Source organism: Crotalus tigris, unplaced genomic scaffold (genome assembly GCF_016545835.1).
Source record: "Crotalus tigris isolate CLP2741 ecotype Arizona unplaced genomic scaffold, ASM1654583v1 scf7180000017551.9496454, whole genome shotgun sequence".
Taxonomy (NCBI): Eukaryota; Metazoa; Chordata; class Lepidosauria; order Squamata; family Viperidae; genus Crotalus; species Crotalus tigris.
The window spans coordinates 9377983-9399998 of record NW_024096469.1 but is presented as its reverse complement, the minus strand read 5'-3'; the positions used below and the strand labels follow the sequence as shown (position 1 = coordinate 9399998).

The following is a 22016-nucleotide window of genomic DNA, read 5'->3' as shown; positions in this document are numbered from 1 at the left end:
TATCCCTCAAAAATTTTCAGAAATCTGCTTGTAACAGCATCTTGACACCTGTAGAAAAAGAAGAAAGGGAATTGTATATGTATGTGTGTGTGCGTGTCATGTATTGAATAGACTTGATATTTCTACCTTACAGCTTGTAAAGGATCTCCTGATTGACAGGTTTGATGAGGCACTGAAAGTTTTGTAGAAGTCAGATGCAGACAATTAGGCAGAAAGCAAGGCTGAAATGGAAAGGCATGGAACAAAGGGAGCAAAAACATAAGTTATTCTGTAGCTTCTTTCTCTCTCTGCACGTTGGCTGGATTTCCCATATCAGTTACACTTCTTTTCTCCACCCTTTGTATAGCTGAAGTACACCTCCGTGGGAATCACTTTGAGAGGCAGGAGATGGATCAGCTCCGGGAACAGCTGATCAGCACCTTTCGGGAGCAGATGGATGTGCGGCGCCACCTCATGGAGTTGGAGAATAATTACATGGAGATACAGATTGAGAACTCTCGCCACCTCCTCACCATTGCTGAGTACGCAGACAGTAGGGAGCAAATAAGACACATTCCTAGCACCTCGGTTGTGCAATTCACTGTTTTCCATCAGCTTATTTTGAGAGCTTAGACTAGATGTGCCGGTTGTCTATCATTTGCTGGCTCTTGACTTATAATGCATTTCTTCAACCTTTCTTCCTTCCCCTCTTCCTCCTCTTTGCAGTTGGGAACAGGAGAAGACACGTCGAGCCCAAAAGTGGCGAGACGAGCAGAGAAAAGAGAGTTACAACAAAGATGAAAATGAGAAGGACTCTGACACTGGGGACGAACTCTCAGATGTGCCAGAGCCAGTGGAAGTGGCAGCAGCTCGGGAACACACAGCTATTCTCCTGGGGGAGCAGGATAAACTTCACAAGCAGAAGGTGTCAAAAGCCAGTGGGGTGAACAGAATAAAGGAAGGGAGGGAAGGGAGCAGGGATGCTGTAGCTTTATAGAATGGAGCAGTCTGCAGCAGTCAGCAACATTTCTCCCATCCGGTGTCTGTGGCTTTCATTGTCTCTGTGACTTTCTGCCTCTTCTCTGTGCCAGGCAGAGCTGGAAAGGCGCTTCTGGGAAGTACAGCAGCGTGGGCACCGGTTAGAGGAGGCCTTGCCATGGTGCATCAGCTCAGAAGAGCAGAGAGAGGTTCTGAGTTTGCTGTGTAAGGTACATGAGCTGGAAGTGGAGAATACAGCCATCCAATCGAGTACACTTCTCAAGGACAACTTCATCCGTCACCAGGAGCGAGCTGTGCGTCACTTTGAGCGCTATCGCAGCCTCTGCCACCGCATCATCCAAGAGCAACGACAGATCATTCATGGTATGGCTGCTTATGTTGCCCAGTGGAGATCGGTTTTTCCTAGCTTAGTGCTTTCCAGAGATGTTGGATTCTAATTCCCAGCTGGGGAGAACTGATGTAGACTTAATGGATTTGTTGAAATATATGTGTATATTTGTTTTCTGAGGTTTTTGCGGGTGTTTGTATGTAGGTCTTTGGTTATTCGGGTTTTCTCCCACATAAAATTGGAAGTGTCTTAGCGACGTTTCCCATTCGTCATCTTCAGGCTGGTGTTTTTGGCTTCGTGCTTCTAGGAGCAATGTGTGATCGTAGCTGTTTCTTCCTTTTAACTGCCAGTGGGGGTATGAACTGATTGGGTGGGAGCTTGGCTGTGCTCTGATTGGATGGGGGAGTGTTCTGTTTGGGTGGGGGCTCCTCCCATACATAAAAGGCACCACAGACAGAATCAGCAAGATCCTCCACAAACACAACATCAAGACAGCATTCTGCACAAACAGAAAAATATCCACCATCCTAAGAAATCCCAAAGACAAAATTGAGTTAGAAAATCAAGGAGTATATGAAATCCCATGCACCACTTGTCCCAACACATCGGACAAACCAACAGAAGAATAAGTGCACGCATTGAAGATCATAAGAACTCAGTCAAAAAAGAGGAACCAACTTCTTCCCTGGTCCAACACCTTAAAGCTACAGGACATGAAATTGACTTTAAAAAGACCAGAACTATCGCCAAAACTGAACACTTTAATAACAGAATAATCAGAGAAGCCATCGAGATAGAAAAATGTCCACACAGCATAAATAAACGAGATGATACCTCCTGCCTACCAGCCATTTGAAAACCCGCCCTTATTGACAAACGAGTCCCAAACACAAAGAATGACACCAGACCCACACTCACGAAAACCACACAGGATGTCATTACCACACATCCAGGCAAAAAGCAAACCCAAACCCACACCAATGATGAAGCCAGACCACAGCTGCATTATTAGCCACTTTAAACCCCTCCAATCCATACATGAAGCAAACTGACACCCACCATGAAGATGAGGCATGATCATGAACACAAAGCCAAACAACAGCAATGCAACTCACCATCTCAAATCCCCCTGCAACTCAGACTAACCTGAGCACAACAAAGCCCCCACCCAAACAGAACACTCCCCCATCCAATCAGAGCACAGCCAACCCCTCCATCCAATCAGAGCACAGCCAAGCCCCTAACCAATCAGAACACACCTCCACCCAATCAGAACACAGCCAAGCTCCCACCCAATCAGTTCATACCCCCACTGGCAGTTAAAAGGAAGAAACAGCTACGATCACACATTGCTCCTAGAAGCACGAAGCCGAAAACACCAGCCTGAAAATGACGAATGGGACTTCGTCGAAATGTCGCCAAGATACTTCCAATTTTACGCGGGAGAAAACCCGAATAACCAGAGACCTACATATGTGTATATGTATGTATGTATTTGTGTGTGTGTGTGTGTGTGTGTGTGTGTGTGTGTATACATGCCATGGATATATAGGCATGTACATTCTTGATACAACGTGATAGAGGGGGGGCTCTGTGATCCCCAGTTCTTGCATTGAGGAGGATGCGTGTAAAAAAATAAGAGATGTTAGTATAGTAATCATCTCTTTTCCCAGACTTCCTTGGGCTACAACAGGGGTCTCTATTCTTTCTTTCAAGTTGACATGCCTTACCTTTGCTTATAAATTACAAATGCAATTGTAAAATCTTTTTTGCCTCACAATGTTGCATCCTACAGTGTTATACTCAGGAATGTCAAACTCAAATCATAATGAAAGAAGTATCAACACTAGTTCGTTAACCTGAAGGTTGCAATAATGAAGTCTCTTCAAACTTTGTCATAAAAATCTCTAGTGTCTAAGTATCCTTAGGAGGAAGCAGCATAGAACTTATAGTGCTTCATTTTAGTTGCTGTACTTTTCTATATGTAAACAAGGGGCTCTCTGTTTTTCTGGCTTATCTTTATTGATACTGGCTCTATAAAATCATCCTGAAAGGCCCCGTGCAGGTCATGAGTTTGAGATCCAGGATTATTTTGCAGCTTGTTACCCTGACTTAGCCTATTGCAGTCATGGCATTGATGCTTTTTCCATCAAAAGTACTCAGTGTCCTAATACATTCCTAATCATAGCATTTGTTCCATTCCCTTCATACTACGAGGGACTGTCATCTCAGTTGTAGACTAGTATTGAAGGTTCTGTGGTAAGTTTGCCTCTCCTGTGTGACCTCTTTTCCACTTTTCCTTCCCATTGCCAGAGTCTCACCTAGTGATCCCATCCCACTTGGAGGAACTGTATCAGGTTTACTTGCATGAGCTTGAAGAAGGGGGCTTAGATCGAATGACAGCCATCGATCAAGCAGCTATTAGTGCTCTTAAGGTACATTGATTTTCTCAGTGCTTTTTTGTAAAAAAAAAAAAAAAGGTGCCGGAACTCACACATGTCATACAACCCACCTTGCCTACCGTACAAGGTTCTATCCAAAAAAGGTGCTGGAACTCTGTTCTGGGCGTTCTATGACAAAAAAAGGCCTGGCTTTTCTCATTGTTGAAATCTGTTCACCTCATCCAAAGTAATACCTTTGGATATGTTTTTTATTTGTCCAGATTTCCCGCTCCCCAGCCTTAACAGCCACCTGTTCCTTGAGCAAGGGCTACGAAGCCAGCTATCCCCTTAAATTGCACACCAGTTCGGTCCAGGGAAATGTAACCCCACCCTTTGTGAAAGATGACTTATCACCAGATCCTGACATCCAAAACTCCAAAGCCACTCATCTTGCCAGAGTTGAGCTGAAGCTGATTCCTCCCCATTCAAGCTCTCATTGCCTCCAGGCACACGGTCAATTCCACAATAGCATCACCTGACTGGCCTGAGGTAGAAATGGGCAGCTGCTTATGCATGAGAATACCAGTGATACTGCACCCCTGCCATCAAATGACGTTGTCCAACAATTTCATGTAGATATTGAAGAGGGGAAGTGAGAGGCCCAAACCCTGAGGCACCTTGCAGCGCAGGGACCTAAGGCATAATCTCTTCTCCCCCAATATGGATTGGAACTGGCCATGGAGAAAGGAGAAGAACCCCTGAAAGACAGTGCCTCCCACTCTCAGTCCCTGAAGCCAGTTCAGAAGGATACCATGGTTGATGACATCAAAAGCCACTAAAAAATCCAGGACAGTTGCACCATTCCCACCTCAACATCCCCACCCCAAAAGTCATCAGCAAGTGCGACCAGTGCTGCCTCAGGACTGTATCCCAGCCTAAACTCAGACTGAAAGGGGTCCAGATAATCCTGGGTCTTCTGGAGTGAGCACCAACCCCCCCTTAAGAAACTTCTCCTCCCCCCCAAAAAAGATAGGTTGGAGACTGGACAAAAGTTGTCCAATATTGTCAACCCAACTACATGCCTCCTCCCAGGAGGCCTTAACACACAAGGAGAGCATGGGTCCAATCACTTTCCTTGCTTCCTTAGGACCAACCAGTTCAAACTCTTCCCAGATAAGAGGGCTCTAGTGTGTCTCAGCCACTTCCAGTCAATCTGCTCAAAGTCTGAGTGAAGTGGAGCAACTTTGTCAGATACTGAGTACAAGTATTCCTCTTGTACTCAGTCAATAGTCATTCAACATTCATTCATTACTGATTCTATTCTTGTTTTATCATGTGCATTTCTTAAATAACCCATTCTCACTACATTCAGCTAACATTTTGATCCTCCTGACATAATAATACAAGCACAAGCATGCTCTTTATATGTAGCAATTTTTGCTTCTTTTAACAGGCATTCATTCCACACATTCTACCTTTCTACCCACCATGTATATCTTAAAAATACTCCATTCATTTTTCCATCTTTGGTAAACATTCTACCAATACAGATGGGTAGTATTTGCTCTAATTTGTTGCCATTTATGTGAAACTTGCAGTCATTCACTTAATTTTCACTGCCAAACACAACTGCCTTGTAATATCTATGGTATCTAAAATTTTCTGCTCTCTCTTTATTCAAATATATATATGTGTGTGTTTGTGTGTGTTAAATTTTAGATTTTGCCGACAAAGGGAGACTAGTATAGCTATTTCGAACTATTTAGCTCTCATCAGCTAGTCATACCCTTCTGAGATTCGAACCTGGACCACTTGCACATTAGGCAGCTGTATTAACCTCTAGGCCACAGGTTCTCCTCACTTCTGTCAGCTGTGCCAGGGAGGATACGTGTTAAATGAGCTATTACTAGTCTCCCTGTAATTCTTTGTCGGCAAAATCTAAAATTTAACACAGAAATAGTTTATCGCAGTAGCGACTTTAGCCTGCAAAATGCTCCTAGATTGGGGCTGGAAGGCAAAAATAATATTTGGGCAGACCGGGTGTTCTATTAGACCTGTTTCACCAGAAAACATTTAACATATATATGAAGAGAGAGCAGAAAATGCTAGATAGACTGCAGATATATATATAACATAAACTCATCTCTAATATCACATTAACATTCCTTACACATTGATCCATAAATATATTAAATAACTTAAGGGAGCATCATATATTCTTGTTTTATGGCCTACTCAGTATTGAACCAATCACTAAATATTCCATTTATTTACACATATACGTTACTTCTGTTATATATCACTTATTACCACACTCTGGAATCAACACTCGATTCTATTTTTGTGCAAAACATCCCATAAATATAACCTATTTAAATTATCATAGGCATTCTCTAAATCAAACTTTTTCACATTCATACATTTCTCAGTGACTTGCTGAAAAATCTGGCGTATGCACCCTCTGTGCTGCATAAAGCCATATTAGACTTCCTGAATTTTGCACACTGTTATCTCTCATACCCTTTTGATCAAAATTCTATCAGACATCTTCCCAGGCATATTTAACAAATAACCTGTGTATTTTTTTCATTCAGTTTTGTTAACTTTTTCCCAGTGACAGTATTTTCCAATGGTCAAGAACAGATGGTTTTTCCTACACATACAGTGAACAATAACAACTGCATTATGTCTTTATTGCATATAAACAAACTATTTCCTTATTTTGACATTTTCCCAGTTCCGCTGCCTACACCTGGTACCATAGAATTTTTCAACATTCTCACAGTACTTGTGTTATCTTTTTCAACCGTATTTTTCTTGGATCCTAACCTCTGTAGCATTTCTTTCAATTCCACCCTTCAAAAAGAAAAATCTCTAAAATACTTCTTCCACCTTTGCCTTATTCCAAATTGTTATTCACTTATTTGTTTGCTTATTATTTTGTTTTGTTATTTTATTAAATTTATGTCCTGCCAATCTCACCGATAAGGCAACTCTGGGTGGCTTACAGAATGGTAAAAAGATAAAAATAAAAACAGTTAAAACGAAGAAAATGTTTATGTGCAGGAGACATCTGTGCCAAAGCTTCCTCCGCTCCCTGCAGAAAATATTCTGGACTCGGACCAAGAGAGTGTCAAGACTCTGGGCTCTGAGGGTCAACAGCTGCCTTGGCGGGATTCTCGGAAGAATACCCTCCCACCCCTTGTTCCAGCATCAGACAGGTAAGATCTGTTCAGTACTCTTCAGAAGGGGTGAAAAAAGTAAGGTTCTACGTTTAGGCAAGAAAAACCAAATGCACAGGTGGTTCCTTGCTCAGTAGTAGCAACTGTGAGAGGGATCTCGGAGTCCTAGTGGACAATCACCTAAATATGAGCCAGCAGTGTGCAGCTGCTGCCAAAAAAAGCCAACTCAGTGGTGGGCTGCATTAACAGAGGGATAGAATCAAGATCATGTGAACTGTTAATACCACTTTACAACACTTTAGTAAGGCCACATAATAACAACAATAAAGTTGGAAGGGACCTTGGAGGTCTTCTAGTCCAATCCCCTACTCAGGCAGGAAACTCTATATCATTTTGGACAAATGGTTGTCCAGTCTCTTCTTAAAAATTTCCAGTGTTGAGGCATTCACAGCTTCTGGAGGCAGGTTGTTCCAAAGGTTAATTGTTCTAACTGTCAAGAAGTTTCTCCTTAGTTCTAGGCTGCTTCTCTCTTTGGTTATTATTGTTGTTGTTGTTGTTATTCCAATTTGCATCACCCACCAAAATATATAGCTAGTCCTTGACGTATGGCCATAATTGAACCCAAAATTTCTATGGTTACATGAGTTTTGCTCCATTTTATGACCTTTCTGGCCACAGTTGTTAAGTCAATCCTGCAGTAGTTAAGTTAGTAACACGGTTGTTCAATGGGTCTTGCTTCCTCATTGACTTTGCTTGTCAGAAGTTCGCAAAAGGTGATCACATGACCCTGGGACACAGTACCCTTCACAAATACAGGCCAGTTGCCAAGCATCTGAATCTTGAACACATGAACGTGGGGATGCTGCAACGGTCATAAGTGTGTAAAACGCTCATAAGTCATTTTTATCAGTGCTGTTGTAACTTGGAACAGTCACTAAATGAATTGTTATATAAGTTGAGGACTAACTGTATGAAAAGAAGGCCTTTGAAAAGTCTGGATAGTCAGCTCTGGAGTGAAAGGACCCAAAGCCCAAGACCCAATTAAGAGAACCAGTGCAAATTTCCATAGGCCTTCACTGCTCACAATAGATATTCTTCACGCCCTTTTGTCTTTCTTTTTTTTAGATGCCTTGTCTTTCTCTTTCACATTTCTCTCCACCACTGCTCTCGGCCTCCCTGCTCTCTTTGTCTCGAACATTTTCTTCCTTATTTTTCAATTCATACCCCACCCCATCTGCATCCCTACTTCTCTTGAAACGGCTTATCACGAAGACCAGCTTCCTATTGTTGGAAGGTCGGGAGAATGGGTTTAAAACAAAAAAGAAAAGAAAAGAAGCCAAGTCACAATCAGGATATTCATCAGATCTAATTCAGACCGGGATCTCCAGTGGATAGGACTGCATCGCAGGATAGGACAGGAATTTTCTTTTAGGAGAAACTCTTTTAGGAGTTTTTTTCCCCCCTTTCTTTCAAGCCTTGTTAGAACTTATACAGTTGTGGTGTATGTTTTCCATTTAAAAACAGCATGACCTTGATTTTGGCCATCTTGCCAGTTAAATGGAGACTTAGTTGCAATGGAGACTTAGCAGCCCAGAAAAAGGGGAGTTTGGAGCCATGTTTGTCTAGTGCTGTGCTGGAATCAGCAGACGCTGATCTTTCTTTTCTCAACAGTGAAGCAGTTCAGGTGTTCAAGGCGAGTCCTCGGGCTCGGCAGATGAAGCATTCAGCAGTGATGACTCCACCTCCTATCCACGTCAATGGCATGATCAGTCAAGAGGTATGACAAGTAGAGAAGAGAGGGCTTAACATGTGTAAGATAGTTTTATTCGGACACGATCTCACCGCTACACTAGGGGAGGAGCTGTAACATTCGGTGAAAGCTCGCTATACAATTTAACATGGCCTGCCGCTTTTCTTCTTCACAGTACACACCCCAAGAGAGTTTGCTTATCCTGGGTAGCCACCAAAATTCTTCCCCTGACAGCAGTGATCACTGTTCTGACAGCATCTTGATGCACGGAGGTGAGATACGGGCGTTTGCTAGACATTGATTGAGAGCCAGATTGATGTTGTGGTTAAAGGGCTGGACTAGGAAACAGGGGATTGTGAGTTTTAGTCCTCCCTCAGATCTGAAGGCCAGCTGGATGACTTTGGGCCAATCACTCTCTCTCTCAGCTCAACCCACCACAATAAAGTGGGGGTTGTGGGAAAAATAGGCGGGAGCATTAGTTATGCTGCCTTGAGTTGTACAGAATAAAGGCAGGATGCAAATCCCATAATTAAATACTTAGAGGTTCTGTGTTTCCTCACGGAGCTCCATGAGTAGTTAGGTTGCTAATAGTCTGCAGCTGAGGCTTATTTTATTGACTCGCTAGAAAGTCTTATTGCCTCCTCATTCTTCCCCAATTACCCATTAGACCAGAAAAATGAGGGACCCCTCCCACTTTGAACAGACTAAAAGCTGCTTTCTGGCTTTTCCCTGCCAGGCTGTTGGCACTCTGGCAAAAGCCACCCAGGAAAAAGCTTTAATTTTGCTACATGCTTCCTCCCCTGGCAGAGCACAAGGAGATGGCGAGTGGCATCAAAAACATTGCGGTGAAGGCTGCCCGGCGTCGTTCTCGGGTGCTGGAATCCGACAGGCTGAGCCTGCTGAAGCCAACCAAGGAGCTCAGCAACCTCTCCCTCCACTCTCTGAGTGAAAGCGAGGACGCCCTCTGCCGGGAAACCCCCGCCCTCTGCCAGCCAGCCAGTCCCAGCCTGCAGCACGCCATCAGCGAGGACAATCTGTCAAGCAGTACTGGGGATACTGCTCCTGGGAGACATGTCCCCAGGCGCTCCCTTGGTCCCTGGCTCCAGGTTAACAAAAAGGGAAGCAAGAAACTTGAGAAGAGGGAAGAATCTCTAGAGGCCAAGAGGAGGAGACAGCGGTCGCGCTCCTTCGAGGTTATGGGCCAGAGGGTACGTCTCCCCTATCCCAACACTGTGACTAGCTAAGCTTAAGATTCGCAGCAGAACAGACAGTGATGGTATCCTGGTGGTTTTTCTTCAATAGCTGAGGACCAAGGCCAACTCCCATCAGGTTGCTTCTGCTATAATCAGGCATAAGTAGGAATTTACTAGCAGGCTGCAAGATCACCGTCAGAACCCCAGTACTGATGTACTGCTGCCATCTTCAAGGTCCAATTAGGGAGCTTTTGAGTGAACCCTTGTCCCACTACAGTGATGCTATCCAGTGCCCTAAGCTAATTATTTCTCCTAATTAAACTCTTGATTAAATGTCCTAAGGGGTAATAGGCTTCCTCTGTTTTCTCCTTAAGGCAGGCTTGCAAAGGCTCGTGTCAGGTTTCCCCCCCTCCCCCCAATTCTGAGATTCCAGAAACTACATTAGTGAAATTATTACTGCACTGAGTTGTTGCCCCTTCCTTGGCTGTAGTTCTCCTGAGATCAGCATATGGAACTTTAGGAACTATAAACGGCAAGCGTGAATGCTGCTGAAAGCACAGTGATGCAAAATCAGAAGCACAGGACCGATAGAATAACTTCTTCTGAACTGGCTCCTACCAGAATTTTTAATATATTTCTCTCACGGTCCTTGGTAAAATTAACTGGATAGGGCTATGGAAGTGGGAGTCATGCACATCTGGAGGAAGCAGGTCAGGAATGCCTTCTGCGCAAGAAAAATCAGACCATTTTTTCCTTTATTTACCAAATCAGAAAACTTTCTGATCTTTCAGACCACATGACTGGCACAGTCTCCAGCAGATAACTTGTCTCTGTTCCAGGCTGGCACTAAATCCTCCCACTCAAATCTTCCTTGCAGGTGTGTGATGGAGTCCAGTGTCCCAGGTGGGAGAAGTTGCATTCCAGAGGAACAAGAGATAGCAAAGTTTAGATAGTTTGGTTGGGGGGAGGAAGAGTGTTAAGACAGTTCCTCCCTAGGAATTCTCAGCATATATATATATAATAGTGCAAATAGTCTGTTTTAGTTTGGCAAGATTTCTGTCTGTGGGTGAGCAACAATAAAGCAAACTGCTTAGAAGAAACTCAGTGTGTTTTTCTTGGTTTATGGCGTCTAATGTGTGCTTTAATTATTCCTGGTGGGATAAAAGAATTTCCTTATCCCTCTGAACCTGTGTGTTCATCTCTTGCCCTCGGCAGCTGCAGGACCCAAAGAACAATGCCTCTCGACGACATCCCCTAGAAAGCAGTTCTGAACACAAGATAGTAGCGGCAGGAGGAATGAACAATATCCGTGGCATTGGGAAAACTGCCATGCAGTTGTCCAGAGTGAGGCTTCTACAAGTCCAACCTTCCTCGGGTATGTGAGAGCATCAGCCAAATCACAGTTTTCTGTTCATGCTCCTCAGGGTAGCAAAGTCTCTTGTTGATTGCAGCAGAGAATTTGAGTGCCACCACCTTACAGAAGTTGTCTGTCCTGCAGTTGCGCATACTAAATCTACCTCTTTTACTTTAGAGCAATATGTCTGGAATCATTACCACTTTGCATTTGAAGGCTGAAAGCCAGCTGTAGTGGTGTAGTGGTCAATACTAGAAACTGAGAGACCATGAGTTATAGTTCTGCTTTAGGTACTAAGCCAGATGGGTGACTTTGGGCCAGTTGCTCTCTTTTTCAATATCAGATAATAGCAAAGCACTGATGAAAACATTGGCAAAAATAATGCAAGGACTAGTCCAGGAAGTTGTCAGAAGTGACTTGAATGAGAAAGAGGAAGGAAGGAAGGAAGGAAGGAAGGAAGGAAGGAAGGAAGGAAGGAAGGAAGGAAGGAAGGAAGGAAGGAAGGAAGGAAGGAAGGAAGGAAAAGAAAAGAAAAGAAAAGAAAAGAAAAGAAAAGAAAAGAAAAGAAAAGAAAAAAGATGTTTTGGGATGACCCAGCTGTACTAAAGGTCAGCCTTAAAAATGATAACTGTTAAGAGGCTATGTAGTTATTCCCTGGCTTGTGCTGTAGCCAAGTTCAAACCCTGATGATTGTCCTCTTTTTCATTTGTGGTTTTATTCCTTCAGGTCCCAGTGAGGCATCCTCTCTTTCTGTTGCTTCCCATCAAAGTGGCATCACCAAGAAAATAAGCCAGCCCAGTCAGTACGCGCCACGCTTGAACTATGTCACGGTGAATGGGACAAACCCTCCTGGCAAAGATGGGAAGAACCGGCGATGTTAAACTCTGGAGGGGCACAAGGAAGTTGAGATGCTTCAGGGAAGTGCATCCGATGGCCAGTCAGGACACTGTGGCTAAAGGCATTAGAAGGGAATTGCTAACTTGAACAGAAGGTTTAAAAGCTTGCCTGGTGGGTTGCAGTGCTGCTGCCAAGAGGATTTTCTAGCCACAAAAACTTTTAATCTCCAGGACTACATTTCTCCAAATTGAAATGAGTAGTTGTCTGGATGGGTACATGGAAGGCTGTCACTAGATAAATCCAGTGCTGTAATACCAACATAGACGTGGAAGTTTCGTTATTGTGCAAGCACAACTTTTTTAGTTTTTAAACTATGTGTTAGAGGAGGATACAGTGCCACAGCATTGGTGTAACTTGGCAATAAGATGATATGCTGTGTGCATTTGCTGTACTTTTGCATCGTTCTAAGACAAATAATTTCAATATATTTAACTAGCACCTTTTTACAACGGCTTTCAGGGGAAAAGGTTTGTGGACAACATTTGAAGCCATGCTATGTCTGCCTAAGGCCATGATTCTCTACTAAGGGGGGCTGTTGTCACTCAAGCACCATCCTTAATTTCATGATTGGGTTATACTTACCTTTGGGGTTACACGGACTTTTAGATGATCCTATTAACTAGGCTGGATGCGACAGTCTCTTTCCAAAACAATTCACTACTGCTTTTTTCAGCAAGTAGTTGCGGAAAAAAAATATGTTTGTGATGGAATCCCAAATGTTGCCTTTTGTATCTCTGTCTGTAAATATAGTGGGACAACGAACAATATGTAATAGCAGCACCAGAGTATTTCCAGAATCGTTCCAGTCTCCTGTAGTTTTTGTTGCAAGGGCTCCCTTCTTGCAATACACCTGATGCTGACCCCACAAAGCTGTGGGATGTCCTTATAAAAATAAGAATCCCAGAACATCTCATGTAAAACTTGTATATAGGACAGGAAGCCACAGTCCGGATGGAACATAGCAAAAGACTGACTTAAAAACTGACACAGACAAATCTGTGTACCTTTTCCTTATTTAGTCAATTTGCATATTGAATATATATCAGGAGAGGCTGGATTGAAGAAGGTGAGCGTGATTTTGTAATTCAGGTATAGTGCTGGTGGACAATGCAAAGGATCTGGGACCCCTAGTAATGAAAGCCAAGGAGCATAGTGAAAGAATGATTAAATATAAAAAACACCAAACAAATGACAACAAATACAGCAACCAGCAAGGAAGACATTGAAAGAGTGGGTGACTTCTGCCTTTTAGGACTGTCAACTGCAAAACAGCAGTCAAGAAATAAACCACTGACTCACACTTGGTAAGGATAGTAGTGAAAGCCTTGGAAGAGATATTCAGATATCTCTATATAATATATCTACAAAGATTGGTTTGTTTTTTATTTATCATGTTAAAAATGCTCCACAGGCATCATCTAGCCATGTTGTCTTGTACTCTAATTAAAAGAATATTACAGCAAAGGAACAGTGATGGTGAGAAGACTAGCTTGCCACATTTGCCATTTTTAAATGTTGATTTAAGAGTTGGCATCTTAAACCTTTTAAACTAGGAGTGCATAATGTGGTGCCCAGTAAATTTTTTGCAGTAGTTGCTTATGATCATTCGGAATATGTGGTATTAGGAGATGGGGATCTCCAATCTGCATTAGAGATTTTTTATGGGAAGTAGGTATGATAGACATTTCTGATTTGCACAGGGCTGAAAAGATACTTGTCTGGCTATTAGTTCACATACACACAATTATACAGGGTGTAAAAAATAATGGCCTGTTTTTCAACCAGTTTTGTAATATTTTAGTTACTCTTCCACCTTCTAGTCCAATCTCAATTCGGTTCTGTTTAAAAGCTATGGACAATAGCAGTAGTCATAGGACAAACAATGGATTTTTTAAAACTTTTTTGCAGAACTTTATATGGTTTCAAAAATCTGCAGAATCTCCATGTCTAAGGAGACATTAGACCAAGTAACAATAACACTTCCAATACAAAACTAGCAGAAATCCGTATTTCAGAAGCATGTTCACTGATTCAGAGAACTACATCCTAATTCACACATAACAAAATTATCCCTGCAGTTGGCATCTAAAGTACTAGAAGAGGCAAGGGAGATCTGAAGGTAGATAGAAGAATAACCAGACATCGATTTCAATCTAATTCCAAAGGGGTTTTTCAGTCAGGATATCCGTTTGTAATTATCTCAAGGGAACAAAACTTCATGGGGAAACAAGGAGAGCATAAGGCAGCTTCTAATTAGGCAAGGAAGACAAAGTCTTGCTATGGGACATCTTTGATAATTACCTATTCCAAAGCACCATGAGAATCTCCAGTTCTACCTGAGTGTCTTCAAACTGAAGGGAGATGAAACCTTAAGCAGTGGACAGACAGATGAGAGAACACCACTCCTGGATTAATTGCCTCTAGAAAAGAAAGTCCTCCGATTCAAAGGAAGCATATTTTATACAATGAATTCTCAGAGCTTCTCCAACAGGGCCAGTATGACTTAAAGATGCAGAGCCTGCATCAGACACTTTAATACTCTACTGAATGGTAGAGTCCCTGCTATCCTTCAATGCAACCAGTGGTTCTCTCCCCATGATGTTTCCAGCTGTCTCTCCCCCATCTTCCTTCTATTTTTTGATCTTGATGAGTGAGTGGTAGACGGGTTTGACAATGATATGCAAATGCAAAGAGTTGTCGATCAGATATTCGGAGGTACGTTTCTGTAAGTCAGCGTATATCAGGAAATCGGCAACTTCGTCTGTGCTCTGGTGGAAGTTATAGGTGTGTTTGACAAAGAGTTTGCCCTGCTGCCTGACACCCACCAGAATGGTCTTCTGGAAACTGACACCTGCAAAATCTGAGCTGGTTGTGGCTGGAGTGATAACCAGACGGGGGCGTCCATCCTCAATTCTGATAGGCTGGATGGCCCCAGAGACTGAGTCAGAATAGACAGGACGCAGGCTCACTGGGAGCCAACGGGGAGAGAAGAGGACATTCCATGTAACTCTCTTGGCAGAATCATGGTTGCTGGGGCCCAGCTGAGTCTGGAAACTGGTACTACGGTCATCTCGAGCAGGGTTATTAATGACCCACTGGGACCCCCAAGAGATGGAGAGGTAGTTACGGGGCAGGAACGTACTGCAATTGACATCAAAGTATTTGGCAAAATGGATTGGGGAAGCTGAATGGAACTGGAAAGCTTGGAAGAGCAGATCTTGCACGGTGCTGTAGTGCTTCACCATCACCAGAGACTGTTTTTGCAGGTGGAAAAGATGGCTAGGGGAGATCATAGGATAACGCAGGGATCTCAGGATCTTCTCCACTACAGGGTCCTCAGGCTCATATATGGTAATCCACTTCTCTACGCCTGTGTACAACTCCAATTCACTCTGGAGAACCAGGTCAGATCTTTCAAGCAACAATAGCAGCAAATCTAGGCTTACAGAGGCCCATTCAGGACTACTCATGACAGCAGAGAAGTTCCAGGCCAGAAACTGGAGACAGCTCTCCTGCAGAGCCTCATCACCAATCCCCACTGCGTAATGGTACCATCCCACCACATGGCCTTGGCTTGATTCACTAGCTAAGTGGCCCCTCATATACTCGGCTATCCCTCGCTGCAAACTGGACACGTGGTATTTACTGGCTAGACGATGAAGTGGGATGGCTTCATGGAGGAATACGGAGATCTCACCACAATACAGATACCTAGAGAAAAAAGACAATAGGAATCCATTTTTTTCATGCCAAATTAAATAATCATCATGCTTACATTTTACAATAAAATTTCCCTTTTAATGGGAATGAAAGAGGTGGTGAGATTTATCTCTTTAGCTATCTACACAATTCCCTAGTGGATTCAGCACCGCAGGTACAAGTAGTATGCATTTCTTATAAGTATCAAATCTGGATATGTGTCAATTGCTGGGCATTTTTAAAAAATTCATCCAGCCATCCCCCACGCTGGATATTGCGCTGCTTGCTCTGCTTAAGCGAGCAGGAGCACTTTTACTGTGATGGCTAAAGAGCCACTTCTATCTCACTTCCCTTCTCCCAACAGGACTGCACTCCCAAACTTAAAGAAGAGAATTGCTTCCCTACCCCACCTCCCCAAATCTTCTCTTGCTATTTTTCTAATTCCTAATAATCTAGAGTTGTGCTGCTAGGTCTGATACGAGTTGGTCACAAAAATGGGAACGATGACCTTTTGGTACAGCAGAAGAACCCCAATTTTCCTGCTGCCTAAAAGAGAACAGTACTGAAAAATGGTGACAAATGACCTGTAAGAGAAAAAGCTAGCAGCAATCTCAAGCAGGTAACAAGAGGACAGGTCTGTGTCCCAGGCTTACATCAATACAGCGCCCTATAAAGGGCTTAAACAGCAAGTGGAAGGTGGGAAACCCTGGAAGAGCCAAGAGGAGTGTAGGCTGTTTCGCAATAGCCCAGGAGGATCAGTTGAACTATGGCAAGGGTGTCAAACTGGTGGCCCATAGGCCAGATGCGTCACACGCAGGCCATGCCCACCTCGGCTCTGCAAAGGCAAAAAACATTGCGATACATCATGATACATCATGTGACGTGATCGAGTTTGACACTTGTGTACTATGGTTAGTGAGCCATGCAGAAAAGCCCTTAATATCTTATCAAGTAGTGTCCTCAAACCTGTTTATTGCTGACATTTTATTCAAGGTCATGTCAACATGTTCAGTAGCCACAAGGGAGGGAAATCTGAGAGACAAACTCTGCCTTCAGAAACCTAGCACCTGTCCTTGTATGGAGTCGATGAAAACAATTCACACACTACTTTCAAATGCATGAAATTTCCCTCCCTCTCTGTATGGAGAGCAGGCAAGCGCCTATTTACCTGATGAACTTTTCGAAAAGGGCCACATTGTCAGGTGGTTCGTGCAAGTCAAGCACTGTCTGGTTCTGCAACAGAGTCTCAAAGATCTCACTATGTAAGCTGAGCATCAGCTGGTGGGTGTGAAAGACTTTAACTTCATCGGAGCCAACGGTGTGGACCCTCAGGGTGGTGTCGCTGGAGTTCCCGTTGAGTAGAAGCTCTTGAAGGCGCTTCAGCTGTAAGGGTGAATGGTTGATGGTAGCCACTGTGGAATCCCCAATGGTATCTGCTTTCTGGACTGCAATCGACAGGACCAAATAGCATGAATGGGCAGTGAGATTATTCAGCCAGAAAAACAGGAAAAAATGCAGTGCAACTGGCCTGTGTTGTTGTTAACGTTTGGTATAAGCCAGGAGGAGTTTTCCAAGAGAGTGTGTGTGATAGAATATCTTTGCAACCAGACATTGTTACATATCCTCATAGCAAATTCACATCAGTTTTGCAACAAACTTTATGCAAGTAAGAGGGAAAATAAACAGAGCATGGCATAGTTTCTTCTGTGGCATCCTACCCCGCCAGGGTTCCCCTCCATGCAGCTAAGCAGAGACCTAAACATTCAGTAGAGGATGAAAGATTTCATAGTAAGGTAATTATTTTCAGTTACATTTCCAGCTAACCATGGCTATTTATTCTGTCTAGCCCTGATGAGCATTAATTGGAGTCCCTGGGCCATCAAACATGCATGCCTTCTTGGATTAGGCAAAAAAACAAAATTGCTCCCTAGATTTCTCTTTTACTTCATTCCCTTCACATTGGAGGAGGCAGAGTGGACTAAACAGGGCTACAATTCTTTTGCCGGACTTGGACAGCATTTGTGGTCCTTGTTGTTAGAGACAATTTTATAGTTTCCACTAGAATATTCATGTGTTTTTGACTCAGAATGATGGGAAGCCCTGCTGTTGAGTTGTAGTCAGTGGGGCTTGAGAGAACTTGCTGGCCATGAAAAGGATCCTCTGGGAATCTCAGATCTCAGTTTGCTTCTGCCAAAAGTCACTGGAATGTTAACCATGGTGTTTGGAAAGAACAGGAAGGGAAAAAGCAAGGAATGACTCCAGCGGTAAATCATAATTTAGCTGCACAATCAAGCTTCCTACTCTTCTAAGGGTGCCTCCAGTTGGCTTTAATAACTAACAGAGAACGCAACATTGCCCATCAAATTAAGTTTACATTCTACCCCTCACATAAATAAAATTTTAAAAGAGCTAACAACCGGAACTGCTTCCTTACCTAAACTTTGAAATGATTCTGTTAGTTAGATATATTGCTCTGTTTCTGGGCTGTGTGGTAGTGGTTTCTGGTGATGGGCAACCACGATGACTCCTCTTGAGTTGGTGTAAGTGCACAATAGGGCCTCGAAGATGGATTCTGCTTGCAGTGTCTTCATAGGATATGCTGCTCCTTATTATTGTCATTTATCAAGCAGCTAAAGAGCCGGTTTGGCCTAGTGCAGGGTTATACAACCTTGGCTCTTTTCTGACTCGTGGACTTCAACTCCCAGAATTCCTGAGCCAGCCTGGGCTGGCTCAGGAATTCTGGGAGTTGAAGTCCACGAGTCAGAAAAGAGCCAAGGTTGCCTACCCTTGGTCTAGTGGTTAGGGCACCAGCTAGAAACCAGGAGACCATGAGTTCTGTCCTATTTTAGGCACAAGGTCAGGTGGGCGACCTTGGGCCAGTCACTCTCAACCCTAGAAAGCAGGCAAGGGCAAACTATTTCTGAAAATCCTTGCCAAGAAAACTGCAGAAATTAATCCAAGTAATTGCCAGCATTAAACACTAATTCAAAAGCATACACAAATCAAACAGCTACAATCCGCATGTAGAAAGAATCAGGGATAGACTTTTTTTCCTTGTTCAGGGCGTCCCAATGTCAGAATCTCTTAGCTCAAAGCTATGAGAAAAAAATTATTTGAAGAATAATGATAAGGGCCAAAGCAATGCCTTGTCATAAAGCTTTTAATAACCACTTTGCTTATATGAAAGGAGTGATGTTGTGTTGGATAGTGGATTCAGTGATTTCTGAATCACAAGGAACCCAAAGATTCGGTCAACATTTTTTTACTGGAGTTTATTAAAAGGAGATACATTGATATTATGCATATTCTCCTGAGGGTTGTGGTTTTCCTAAGGAAATAGTCATTAGTCTTTAGAGAAAGCAACCTATCCTTGATTTGATGTAAAGTGTAAATGTGTATGCATGCATGCTGTATGTGTGTTTCTGATAAGTAATCACTGATGCAGGGAGCGAGACAGATATAAAGAATAAATGTGAACCAGGCTAAAAAGCAAGAGACCACGCATTCAAGTGCCGCCTTAGTCATAAAAGCCAGCTAGGTGATCTTGGGCAGGTCCCTCTCTCTCAACCCAACCCAACCCAACCCATAGGGTTGTTATGAGAAAAATAGGAGAAAGAAGAAGGATTAGATGTGTTTGACGCCTTGAGTTATTCATAAGAATAATACAGACAGGAAACAAATAAATAAATGATATCTGGACTTGCAAGGCGATCTCAGAGCACATTATCCATTTACATTATATGATAGAAATGATTTCTGGTGCTCACTCTTTGAAATCCTCTTCATTTGGTGCACCCAACAACACTGTGTTTAAAGATGCTCAAGGATGACTCCAACCATCCAAGGGACCTACTTAATTCATTGACTTTTAGAAAATGAGCCTTAATTCTTATTTACCTTTTATTTGTGCAGCTTATTATATCCCTGGCCTTTGAGAAGCTGCAGTAATCATTTCTAGATCTGTTTAAGTAAACCCAGACAACCAGCACATTCAAGGGCTTACTGTGCCTCACCATGTCTAGCTTATTGCAATTTGGGATGGCCTTTTATAATTACACTCTGTAGCCCCAGATGGTCTCCAGCTCAGGAGGCGAGCAGTTACCCCTGCTATTCCTTGAGGGTGTCAGAGCATTCACGTTATGACTCTCAGGAGTTGGATCTGAGCTTCCGGCTCCCTAGTCATCATTAACTCAATGAAATCACTGCCGTCCAGTGAATTAAATGCTTGCACCGAGCCAAGATGTGTTTCAGGGCCATCCTTGGGGAAAAGAAAGCTGAGCCTGTTCACATTCCCCTTCTCTTGGGTTGGTTTTTGTGTCCAGTCCAACTTGGGCAAGAGATAAAAGGGTAACATTCAAAGACAAGTAAACAAAACCCGCTTTTTCTCTCTCTCTCAAGGACAAAGAGGCACAGTGCGGTGGGAAAAGTCTCTCTCCTTAAGAAGAAATGCACCCAATGTGGTTATTTCTAGGAAAACATCACTTTTATTGAAGTCACTTCAAAAACAAAAAGCACTGGTGACTCTCTTCCCTGCAGAGAGGAGAAGAGAAACAACCACACAATGTCCTCTTTCAGCCTCATATTGTCCATCTCTCTGCAGGTCTTTTTGTGTGGTTCCACATATCCGTGTTCCAGATTTGTTTGATATTTATGTGAGATGCTTCCTGCATTCGGCTGTGGGAAATTGATATGCTTGTTTCGCCGTAAGGCAGAGCATATTAATGAGGCATTTTTCTCATTTTAATCCTGACTTCTAACTCCCCACCCCACCTCTTTGTTCACAATCGGAGAAAGTTCATGCCTTTTGCTTGCCACAAAGTGCTAATAGCTAACATTTAGAACGTCAAAAAAAATGAGTTAAAATACAACACCATCTGATTCCCAATATCACTGCTCTTTTTGCTTAGGTGGAAGCACAGTAAATACAGTCAAAATATAGTTGTGATTTTTTTATCCCATTCAAACTCCCATCCAGTTGGGCTATAAACTGATTCAACCCAGATTTTTCCTTTTGACTTTCTTGCACCCTTCAGTGCCAAGTGAGTCTGGTCTAGACTGTATTTTTAAAAGAAATCTTTAGCTCAGCCAAAGGATTAGCTTCCCCTAGAAACAAAAGCAGCTCTGATCAAACTGAATTGGAGATTGGAAATAAAAGATGCAGCCTTTCCAATCAACATGAAATCCAGCAATGAAAAGATACCGGAGGTTATCTGTGTTGTTTGTTATTGTTGAAACTCCTTTTCTATTTCAGCCATAACCCAAGTAGCTGTCGTGAAGACAAATGGGATACCAAGGCATTTTCAGTACAGTCCTGTTAAATCAGAATTCAGGACCCAGTGAGTTGCTAGGTGAAAGCTGAAAGGGCCAGAGTTTCAAAGCTGTGAGAATCCTCACTCTCTTCAGGTTAGATCTGAACCAGTGGTGGGATTCAAATATGTAAACAACTAGCTCTCTTTGTGGATGCCACTTCCGGAAGTCCATTCTGGGCCTGGGCAACAAAAAAAATCAGCTACCGGTTCTACTGAAGTGGTGTGAACCGGCTGAATCCCACCATGGTCTGAACCCTCTGTTCAAGCCACACACACATTGGTTTGACTTGAGACTATTGCTCTCTCAAGGAGCTTTACTAGTTAGGGAGCAAGACCACAACTTCTTGGGTTGGTAAATATGAGCCAGGCGCTTTTCTAACCTTGGAGTCAGCAATGGGGAATGCTTTGCTGTGGAACAGAAGAGGCCAACTCATTCCCTCTTGTTTCCTCATGCTAAAGCCATGCGACAAACTAAGGCTACCGTATTTAATTTTTAAAAAAATCTATTATAAATGCATTGCACGTGGCTAACGCACTTTTGGAGAGCGTCCCTTAAAAAAGCCTTTGCTGATTCAGATGTTCTGCCATTCCCCATTCTAGCTGTTTTTGGGTTTCCACCCTCATACTATTCACAATGTGACCCCCAAGCCCAGCAAGTTCACCCGGAGAGTCCCTTCCCAGAAGCCTGCCCTCTTACCTGCTTGGACAGCCAGACACAGGAGTGACAGGGCAGCCAAGAAGCAGGCCCATCGCTGGGATGCAGCCTGCTGGGTCCCTAGTCCTTTAGCCATAGCTTTTTCCTGGAGAACGTCCAGAGAAGGAATAAGCCCTCAACTGAACGGGCTAATCTGTCTGACTCTTTATGTAGGACACTGACCCCCCCCCCCCCGGTCCCGCTTGCCATTGATTGGTGGAAAACTAGTAACAGCTGTTACCAAGGAAACT

At 43.2% G+C, this 22016-nt stretch overlaps 2 protein-coding genes across 4 annotated transcripts in view; one reads left to right on the top strand and one right to left on the bottom strand.

Annotated features, from left to right (window-relative positions):
- KIF19 (kinesin family member 19) overlaps positions 1-12860 on the top strand; it is a 47752-nt gene extending 34892 nt beyond the window's left edge. For 2 of the 3 annotated variants that reach the window (XM_039346789.1, XM_039346796.1), the window contains exons 11-20: positions 347-521; positions 706-904; positions 1071-1341; positions 3620-3741; positions 6754-6908; positions 8541-8646; positions 8795-8891; positions 9427-9827; positions 11028-11187; positions 11893-12860. In XM_039346789.1, the coding sequence (XP_039202723.1) occupies positions 347-521; positions 706-904; positions 1071-1341; positions 3620-3741; positions 6754-6908; positions 8541-8646; positions 8795-8891; positions 9427-9827; positions 11028-11187; positions 11893-12047 (1841 nt within the window). In that variant the 3' untranslated portion in view covers positions 12048-12860. The remainder of the gene's footprint in view (positions 1-346; positions 522-705; positions 905-1070; positions 1342-3619; positions 3742-6753; positions 6909-8540; positions 8647-8794; positions 8892-9426; positions 9828-11027; positions 11188-11892) is intronic. The other variant, XM_039346800.1, reaches the window with a different exon arrangement.
- Positions 12092-21909, bottom strand: BTBD17 (BTB domain containing 17). The gene is made up of 3 exons (XM_039346806.1): positions 21769-21909; positions 16931-17207; positions 12092-15774 (listed from the first exon to the last, which is right to left on the bottom strand). The coding sequence occupies exons 1-3, from the start codon at positions 21860-21862 to the stop codon at positions 14694-14696; spliced, it is 1452 nt and encodes a 483-aa protein (XP_039202740.1). The 5' UTR covers positions 21863-21909; the 3' UTR covers positions 12092-14693.
- Positions 21910-22016: the final 107 nt, after the last annotated feature.